At 36.3% G+C, this 10,078-nt stretch overlaps 2 protein-coding genes across 4 annotated transcripts in view; one reads left to right on the forward strand and one right to left on the reverse strand.

Moving 5' to 3' along the window:
• The window catches only part of LOC108753389 (T-box transcription factor TBX20-like), a 71,170-nt gene that overhangs the window by 26,990 nt on the left and 34,102 nt on the right, over nt 1-10,078 (forward strand). The window contains exon 3 of the mRNA XM_018494924.1: nt 3,090-3,363. Within this exon, the coding sequence (XP_018350426.1) occupies nt 3,090-3,363 (274 nt within the window). The remainder of the gene's footprint in view (nt 1-3,089; nt 3,364-10,078) is intronic.
• Nucleotides 7-2,710, reverse strand: LOC108753390 (protein FAM76B-like). 3 transcript variants are annotated; one of them, XM_018494927.1, is made up of 3 exons: nt 2,640-2,710; nt 2,075-2,317; nt 7-1,032 (listed from the first exon to the last, which is right to left on the reverse strand). In XM_018494927.1, the coding sequence occupies exon 3, from the start codon at nt 994-996 to the stop codon at nt 241-243; it is 756 nt and encodes a 251-aa protein (XP_018350429.1). In that variant the 5' UTR covers nt 997-1,032; nt 2,075-2,317; nt 2,640-2,710; the 3' UTR covers nt 7-240. The 3 variants fall into 3 exon arrangements, with proteins under 3 accessions (XP_018350429.1, XP_018350427.1, XP_018350428.1); XM_018494925.1 differs by having other exon boundaries at nt 7-1,036; XM_018494926.1 differs by having other exon boundaries at nt 7-1,036; nt 2,495-2,684.

Here is a 10,078-nt window from a genome sequence, read left to right on the forward strand (position 1 = left end):
CAAATATAATCTTACTCTTTAGAATTCTAATGTTCACATGTGACGTTTCCTAGACTTATAAGACTCATCAATTTATCACCGAACATCAATTAATTAAGCCATGCTTTAACGGAAGAGCTTACATAACTGTTTTACGTATGTATGTATATGTAATTATGATAAATTAGTATAAGATACGTCGATCAATTTCGGTGTTTGTCTGGCAGCGTATTATCTCGATGCATTATCTATTCGCGTGGTTCAGATTAGTATCGTGCCGGTCAGTCGCCACATAAGAAACGCGAAGATCCCACAGATCTGACTGGACATGAAGAACTGGTACGCAGATGTTCGTGCGATTATAGCCAATAATATATGAATTCCCACGTAGATTGTCAGGATTATCAGACCCAGTAAAAGAGGCGACGTTATCTTCAGCGTCATTCTGTTCAGTCTCAACATAATCGCGCATATTACTTTGTTCAGACAATTTCTCGGTGTCTGATGTAGTGTTGCCCTCGCAGCTGTTTCCTTCGGGTAGGTTATCGTTGCGATTGGCGATTGGCGATTGGATCCAATTTTTCTCAAAGGCGCCAACTCGCTCTTCTTCTCGGTTGTCAATTTCGGCGGTTCTTCGAGCCTTTCCAGTCTGCTCGGCGACAGAATTTGTTGTATAATCGCAGGAACATCAGCTTTTTTGAACTGAGAAATTTTCGGAATTCTGATCACAGCAATTTTGGTGGAAGATGAGGTTGTGGAGATCGATATAGCATCCTTCGAAGTCATAGATGTGACAGAAGCGTCTCTCTTTGAAGATCTTAGCAGCGTTAGCTGAGAAAACTCATCCGGCAAGAGTACTTCTTTCTCTGGCGTGACAATTTCCGTCATATCGGGTTTCTGACGATGATGACGACGGTGATGATGGTGATGATGGTGATGATGAGCCTTTAGTGGATTGCATTGTCCTGGACATACCATTGGCCGACCTTGACAGCCATTTCGAGGCGGATTTATCATCTTCAATCTTCTCTGATGGTTCGATCAAGCTTGCGCCTCTCTAGTAGTAGCGCAACAATAATTAGATCAGAATTGTAATAGCGCATACGCGTGATACAGTTATCAAGAATTACGTGCACGTAATACGGAAAAGACGATTTTACTGAAGTACACTGAATAAAATTTACTAATACATATTTCTTTGAATAATAATAAGTAAACATTTACTTATAGTAAATAAATATTTACTCAATAAAAAAAGCAATAGTTAAATCAAATTAATTTTTTGTATCAAATAAATATATGTTTACATTTAGTAAATGTTTACTTAAAACTATCCAAATGAATATTTATTAAAATTTAATATTTTTTTCAGTGCATCTAAAAAATTTAATCAGATATAGATTTTATTGAGAATGCTCTGTAATTTTTTAATACACAATAAAATAATAATAAAAATCAAATAATAAGAAATACAAGATTTTTAGTTTTTAAAACGATACAAAGATATGAAAAGTACATAAGAGTGCCTTTCATATCTTTGTATTATTTTAAAGTAATAGTAATAATAATTTAAAAAATAATTTTGTTGGATCATCAAAATAATTATGTAAGACGCTCAAACTGATTGCTAATATCACTTTTTGCATTGCTTATCACTTGAGAATTTACATAATTATTTTAATAGTCTCACAATAGTTTAACAAAATTATTTTCAAATCTATATCTAACTAAATTTCTAAATATTTTAGCAAAATCTTTCTTGCATGCATTAGTCTCTTAAATAAAATAACGAGGAATCTTACATGCATCAAGTATACATCATATTACGTCTTAGTTTGCAATTATGTAATAAATTATATAAAGCGAAATGGCGTGATTGCGTTTCGGAATAAACGAATTTTTCTATCTCCCTATCACATCCGACTCAAGCTCGACATTTTCAGCGATAAACTAACTGGAAGCCAGTTTTTCACTGTGAAAAAATCGCTATTAATGTATCTCATCATCTGATCGCGGAAAAATGTCTGGCTTTCTCCCACGAGACGCGTAAATCACAGGACGCGATCCATTGCGTGCGGTCGCAGCGAGGACGTACATTGTGGGGCAGGATGAAAGGTTTCGGTTGGGAACAGGAGGATGAAGGTCAGGCTACAATTTTCCTTGTTATGCCAGCGGGAAATTTTCAGCGCGTCTTTCCATCGTCAACGAAGGCGCGTGCGCTCGAAGTCTCTTGAAGTGTTGAAAGGTCGATTGCAGACGCGACCGATTCAAGGCTGGAGCTCGGCTTTTGTGACGAAACTTGAGGTGCCGAGACGAATGTTTCCTTTGATCGAATTACCTACAGTTAAATTCGACAGGACTGAGTGAAACATATTAAGAAAAATATAAAGAAACTGATAATAATGACGAATAAAAATAGATTTGATTTTTTCTTAGTTTTGTGACGAATGATCTCTTAGGATTGGATCGCTTAGAAAAGGGAGCAAGATTATAAAACTTAGAAAAGCGTTTTAACTGTTGAGAAAGTTATACTGCACGCGCGGTGAAACGTTTATGTTGCTGAAGAAAACTTGTTGCAAGCAGTGTTCTATAATTAATAACTTCTACCGTTGCGAGACTACAACGATCGTGAAAGCGGTCACGAAGTGCAAAGGTTTTACCTTGATTTTGCTACGTCATTTTGTGATTACTAGGTTACGTACACCAGATATCAAACGATAAAGATCGAGACTCGTTTTTGTTTGTCGTTTTAAAGTTTAGAATTTATCACATTTCACAAATGTACGTAATTATATCTTTGTATCTATGTATCTTTAATTACTTAAATTAAGTTTTTTTTATCTTGTTTCAAAACGATTTAACATCGTTTTGCGCAAGTAATTAATTAAATATAATTAAAAAAAATAAGATTCTAAGTACAGATATCCGCAAGAAAATGAGTCACTGTAACGTTGCACTGACTCGTTTTTTATGCGAGTAAATATATTTTATGAGATACATATAATTTATTCATATAAATAAGTTCCCACATTTTTGTTCATATTTAGCTCGAATAATTTATCGTGATTGTTATTCGCTTGTTATTACATTGTTTCTGCATTCTTTCGCAGACGGATGTTTCCGACGTGTCGGGTATCTTTTACCGGGCTCAAGTCCGAGGGCCGTTATGCAGTATTAATGGACATCGTGCCGGTCGACAACAAGAGGTATCGATACGCCTATCATCGGAGTTGTTGGCTCGAGGCTGGTAAAGCGGATCCGCCGGCGCCCGTGCGACTTTACGTTCATCCCGACTCACCCTTCACCGGTGAGCAACTGCGGAAACAGGTCGTCTCCTTCGAGAAAGTCAAGCTGACAAATAACGACATGGATAAGCACGGTCAGGTAAGAGGACCACTTAAGTCTATCCATAATCAATTCGGATGTCATCGAGTTCAGTTTTAACGATAGTTTCTTTTTAGGAAACATATCTTTAAAATTCTAAAATTGAATTAAAATTAAAAAAAAGTACTGAAATTTTTATATTTATTTCAGCATATTGATGCAGATTTTTTTTTTTATGCTAAAGTGACTATTATTTTTCGGTGCTAACTGTATATTTTATTATTACTAACATTACAGAGTGATAACTGAAGTTTCTGATTATTTTACCATGTAATTATAGTCACATAAAATATTAAATATTTTTTTCTATAATTTCTAATTATTCGTATTTATAGTACAAGTAATTATTATACTCATTTTACGGCTGCTTGTAGTAATAAATTTATGCAATTCACATAATGATGATTTTTTTAAAGATCTATCACGCACTCAATGCATTTCCATAGTCAGTTCAGCGTCAAAACGGTTAAACATTTATGCGTCGCCAACGAAGCGTGTAAGATCTCCATATAATCTACGTAGAATAATTTCGCGCGCGAGATTTTCCTCCTCCGGCGGCCCGCGCGCAGAAATTGTCGGCGATAAGACGCTTCATGCACCCCGGCCATTATGCTGTTCTGTAATTTGCGCCTGCCTTTCAGCGGATGCGTAATTTCTGGGCCGCGGCGTATCTCCCCTTTATTTCGGAGTTTAGCGCACAATGGCCGCCGGACGCGAAATGTCGGAACCGTTGGACATGCTACCGCTATTACGTGGCGCGGGGAACCCTCTTCCCGTCGCGTTCGATTACGCCCCGGAGATATATAATCCACGAATATAACACCGACGATGATTATATTCAGATTTTAAAGAAATGCCTTGGCTTAAAAAAATGTAAAAGACTTAACTTAGAAGGACTTCATTCTCAGAGAAAATTTTGAGATTATTCTTTTTTTTAAGGTTCAATTTTAAATTCCGGAATTGACGGTCTAATGCCTTTATCTAGAAATCTAATACTGGTCAATTTAACATCGAAATACAATAATTAATTATTTATATTTTAGGTAGTAAAGGTACTATTGTTTAATACTTTTAGTACAAATAAATAATCAATTAGGATAGCATGTTTCGAATATGATACAATTCTGAACCAAATAAAATTTCGATTCAATTTCAAGGTTTAAGTTTGGATAATCTTAATCTCATTGTGCGGAGGATACTAAAGGGTATTAAACAGTTAGAAGGAAGCCTTGAATCTTGAAAAGTGGATTTAAATCTAAATATATCGTTCTCAAAATTATACAATGTTCGAAATTGTACCACCTTACCACCTATTATTTTTCAGTAATAAATTGACCAGTAGATTTCTGCAAGGGTGGATCCAATCAATTATAAATCTCTGTAAAAAATAAACAATTTAATTTTTTTGATGTTACATCTGCAAATTTGGATTATTCTTATTAAAACACTTAATATTCATTCTTTTTTATATGAGTTGTGTCATTTTATTTCCTTGAAACTAAATTAGTATCTGTTGACTAACATAAATTAATACCTCTTGATTAACATAAACGGGTCTTAAAGACCCAACATCAGTAACTGTGTCGCAGAGTTTTGGTGTCAATTTTGGAGGGTTAAATCAAGTTTTAAATTAGACTACATTAAGTGAAAATAGACCAATGAAATTAATTATATATTATATTTCCAGTTCGAACTGAAAATTATATAAATTCGTAAGAAATATTAGGCACAAAGAACCGCCTCGAATATGCCTTTTTTCACTCGCGTGTATTAAATTAGACTATTGTTAAAATAAAAATCTATTTAAGCGTTCTCGCGGGCGGTAACATCGTGAAGAACCGTCGCCTTCGACGACTGCAAAAGCAACCTGCGGATTTATTTAACATAGCAACATTGGCGATGCTCGTAGTGCCGTTTTTCACGCCCTCATATCAATTCCCTCAGCCTGTTCTCGCGCTCGCGTGATCATTGACGAGTCCTCGAGTGGCCGCGCGCGCCGAAAATGGCCTCGTAAAATGAATGAGTCGGGACAACACCCTCAGGGTAGAAGCGTGGGCCCATGGGTTATCGGCGCAGGTCGTTAATCGTGGGCGTCGATGTTGCCCACGAATAATATTCCATCCTCGCCATTGTCGCCGTCGTCGTTGGCCGATCGATGACGAGCCAATTTCTCGCCATCCGTGGAAACGTATTTCATCCAGAACAAAGGTGTGATCGGAAAAAGTTTATTTAAAATTATGCATATGATAATCGGAAAGTGACTCGAGAGGAGAATTTGATAAATTTTGTAGCAACACGTAAACCACGAAGAAAAAGACAGGCGAGCGTTTTCACGATGAGGATTAATGACAATTTCGAAGCGAAATCGGTTGATCGACTATAATTTTGAGCATTTACGTGCAAAGTCGCTGAGCCGATAAAGCTGATATTGAGAAGAAAATTTCAGGCCGCGCGAGTCTGTACGGCAATAAAACGCCGTCTCCTTTTCTGATAAAGTGGCGTCGCAGGCGCGAAGTTGCCGTGCGATAATGAAAAGTTGGAAGTTCATGGGAAAGAGGCGGAATAATAGTGCTCGGTAACAGGAGTCGGGAATTACAACAGGAAATGTTGTTAATTGACTAGTCTTAGAAGACAAGTAGTTTTAATCATATAAATTGAAAATATTTTGCACACAATGCAAGTTCTATTACACCTTAAAAGTATTTATATAAAAAAATAAAACCACATAACTTGTGGAATAAACTAAAATGCAGTTGATAAATGTACGAAAAAAAATTTCCTTTATACTTAAAAATAATTATGTAAATAGAATTGAGTCAATATATAATTTATGTAACAACTTAAAATGCAATCAACAAATAGACTGCTTGGTACCTTAAAAGTAGTTAAAAGTATTTATATAAAAAGAATTATTAAAATATAAGTCTATAAATTCTTTTACGATGGAAAAAACAAACTTGATTGTCTGAATTTTAATTAACTTTAATCATTTATAACTGAAGAATTGTAACCTCGACATTTTTTGAAGATCTGTGCTTATCAATTTCCACTATACAAAGTAGCGATGGTTGATCGTTTCAGTTGCGCGCCTGAAATACGAAACACCTGCTTCAAAGGATTTTCCTTTTGTTACGTTTCTACATTTTCCATGTAGAAGCCATCAATACTCGCATTGTATTAGAAACACGATCGAATGTGTGAAATAAACACTTTGACAAATTTCAAAGCTAGCGGTATTGTGTGGTTCAATTCGCGAATGAATGATACGTACATTGATACTTCGTCTCGATGCGTTTTCCTCCTTATTAACGTGGGAATTCGAAACCGCGTAGAATAAATGCGCGAATTTACGGCGCGATTTCTGCCTTTACCGCGAGATTGGCAATAAACCGCGCGAAACTTAATATTCCGCTATCTCTTCTGGCGTCCTGTTGTAAACGTTCGATAAAAGTTAATCCTCAGCCTGAAATATCTCTTTTATTCCTTAATTGGAAACACGTATTTTCACGCATTCCGCAAGGTATGGATACCAACGAGAAACGAGGAATTGCTAAATCCGAGACATATCGAGTTCCCTTAAAAACAATGATGCTTGTAATGCTCGATAAAAATAATCTTAACAAGATAATAAGATATTTCTGAGATTATGATTTTACGCTTAAACTCTCGTTTTGAGATCTCAAAGACTATTAAGTTGATTTCCAATTCTACACATTGAAAAAAGAATAGCAGCTACTGAATGTTTAATGAAACAATTTTAATCAAATATTTGGTTAATATAATCAAAAATAATTGTTAATATAATCAAAAATACTTCTCTAAATATTTAGTAAGTATTCATACCAATCATAATAATATAATCAAATATTCAGTAATAATCACTGAACATTTAGAAAAGTAAAATTATTTTTGGTTATATCAATGTAATATTGAAATTATTTTATTCGATATTTGATAGGTATAACTAAATTCTTTTTTTAATACAAGAAAAATATTATTTTATTAAAAATTTAATTAGATACAGATCTGAAAATAGTTATGTAGGATATTCAAACTGATTGGTAGAATATCAAAATTTTTTACAGTATTGTGTGTAATTATTTCGATGATTAACAAAATTATTTTCAGATCCGTATGTAAATAAATTTTTAAATATTTTAGCCAAATCGTGCTTTTCGTATAAAATTATTAAAATTTTCGATTATAAATTCCAAATCATGTAATAACATATACTTTTAATAATGCAAACAATTAATAATTATAACAATCACCAGAATTCTTCTCGTTTTTAGTCGCGCACAACTCTAAAATTATAAATGCATCAACAAAAGATCATTTTCTTAAAAAAAAAAAAATTATTTTCTTTCTTTATGCTATTTATTGCAAACTTGTCATTAAATTATTAGGGGGTTAATCCTTGAATAAACAGGAAGGCTGCGACAGTCTTCCTACCCCTGGGGCCCGGAAAAGTCACAGGTCTTTCGTGACCGTAAAAACTGGGACTCTATGGGGAGGATGGGATCGTTCGCCTCGGGAGGGTGCAGCGGGCCACAAGAAAGGAGAAAAGGGGGGGGGCCTCGTGCTAGCTTGGGAGCATGCTCATAATGTTGTAGGTATTATAGGCGGTCCATGGCTGGTATCGTAGGTGGTGTATAGTAGGTAGTACGAAGACGGCGTTACCTATAAGCTAATAAATTGAACGGATGTTTGCCCCGAGCTTTTGTCATGATGATCACGGGTAGCCCACGCCTGGCCCCGTCGAGCACCTTTTGAATCTCTCGAGACGGCTCCGGCCGTTCTCGGCTTCGCCTCAGCATGTCTCTTCCTCACGACGACTGAGGAGGACGCGTGTAAACGCGCGCATGAATGCTTTTCGGAGCTTTATCCGCGAGTGAAGGATAAATCGTAGAAATGATAATCACGATGGGCGATTTCCTGTCTGTCTTCGCTGCAAATATTCTTTTTTTTTCCCTCTTCTCCTCTTTTACGCGATTTACTCGGATGACTCGGTAATCATGCGATCGCGGTACTTCAATGTCATTGCGAAGGAAGCGAACGCGCCTCCTAAATGTATTTAACTTTTCAGTAGGTGGTCTAAAGATATCTTTAGTCGTAAGTTGGTAGATGAGATATTCGAAACACTTAAAATTTATTTTATGGCTATATTTTTAATAAATTATGTTACAGTTAAATTTACAATAATTATATCTTTGTAGATATATAAGATAGAGATATGTAAAAATAATAAACTTCAAGACTTCTGAGTTTTGTAAAATAAGATTTGAAAAAAAATACCTGGCCACCCCATCTATTCACTTAAAGATTAATGCCATTAAAGATTAGGCCTTTGTTAACTTCAAAATCTACAAAATTGTCTAGTGCTTTTGACGCATCGAGAAAAATGTTTCAAGGAATTTTCAATATAACTTTTGACATACTTCATTCACATAGCATTTTCAGAATTATACTTTTATCATGAAATAAAGTAAAAGTTAATTATCTCTTGCATCAAACATTTATTCTTTCCAAAAAAGGTAGAAAATTTGTTAAAAGAAGAAAGAACCAAAATTTTCCTCCTATTATAATGCGATTTCTCGCTTTTTATTCCATTTATAATCCTTTCATTGAAGACACGCGTAGTCTTCATGTAATTGAATAAAGTTAGTGGCATTCTATATATAAATCAACATGACATTAGACACGAGAGAGGAAGATTATTAACAGTTCTCGCCTGGATATTGCTGTCCCGACTTAATGCTTTACACTTGCACTACACGTTATCTTTAATGGTGGTATCGCTGCCCAGTATCGTAATGTTCGTCGCGATGCTCGCTCATTGATATCGCTCGTAAAAGTAGTCATAATACGTGTCAGTATATGAATTCTACGATCTTCCCGTGTCGAGTGGGCGAATACGCAAATATAAACTGTCAATAAGCATAAAATAACAAGTAGATCCGAGAGCGGACCCTCCCGGTTAAGAAATCGAGTATAATTCCCAACGACCGACGTGCTTTTCGAGATGTTTGAGGTTCAATCGTTCTTGTAACAATCCTTTCAAAGACGTTTTGATTCCCCGTCACGGTCGATTTGCGTTAACTGTGATCGGAAACAATTCGTAAGTGCAGTCGGCTTCGAAAGGAAAGGAAAAAAAAAAAAGAAACAGAAACAGAAGGAAGAGGATTGCTCTCAAGGGGAAGGAAGGGAGATCAAAAAAGGGAGATCGAGTCGAGCTTCGTGACGGGGAACCCGGTTATTCCTTTCCGGTTGTATCGGGCAATTGCCAAACACCCTGTACGCGCACAGAGAAACACTGGCGAGGAACGGAGAACAGACACACCGGTTGAAAGCGGTCGGTCGAGCTGGGCGAACCACGCAACGCACCAGTCAACTCAACTCGACGACTCGAGTGGTAGGGAACATTCCTTCGCTACGGCCACTATTTCATCGTTTCGTATGACGCGATATTATAAGACCCCCGCCTGCGCGACTCGGCTACTACACGGTGGTCCAAAAGCGGTCATCCACCCGCGCGCGCGCAGTTTTCTCCCGTCAAACCCTTCTCTCTAATGTTCGTTTCTATCAATGTAGAATTGATGTGATTATCCACTGATTCAGATTTATGCTCCTTTTTACCAATGTAGATTAACTTTAACCCCCCCCCCCCCCCCCCCCCCCCCCCATTCTACATTTTTTTCTAATTCTTATAATTTGC

This window comes from Trachymyrmex septentrionalis, unplaced genomic scaffold (assembly GCF_001594115.1).
Source record: "Trachymyrmex septentrionalis isolate Tsep2-gDNA-1 unplaced genomic scaffold, Tsep1.0 scaffold69, whole genome shotgun sequence".
NCBI classification, from domain to species: Eukaryota; Metazoa; Arthropoda; class Insecta; order Hymenoptera; family Formicidae; genus Trachymyrmex; species Trachymyrmex septentrionalis.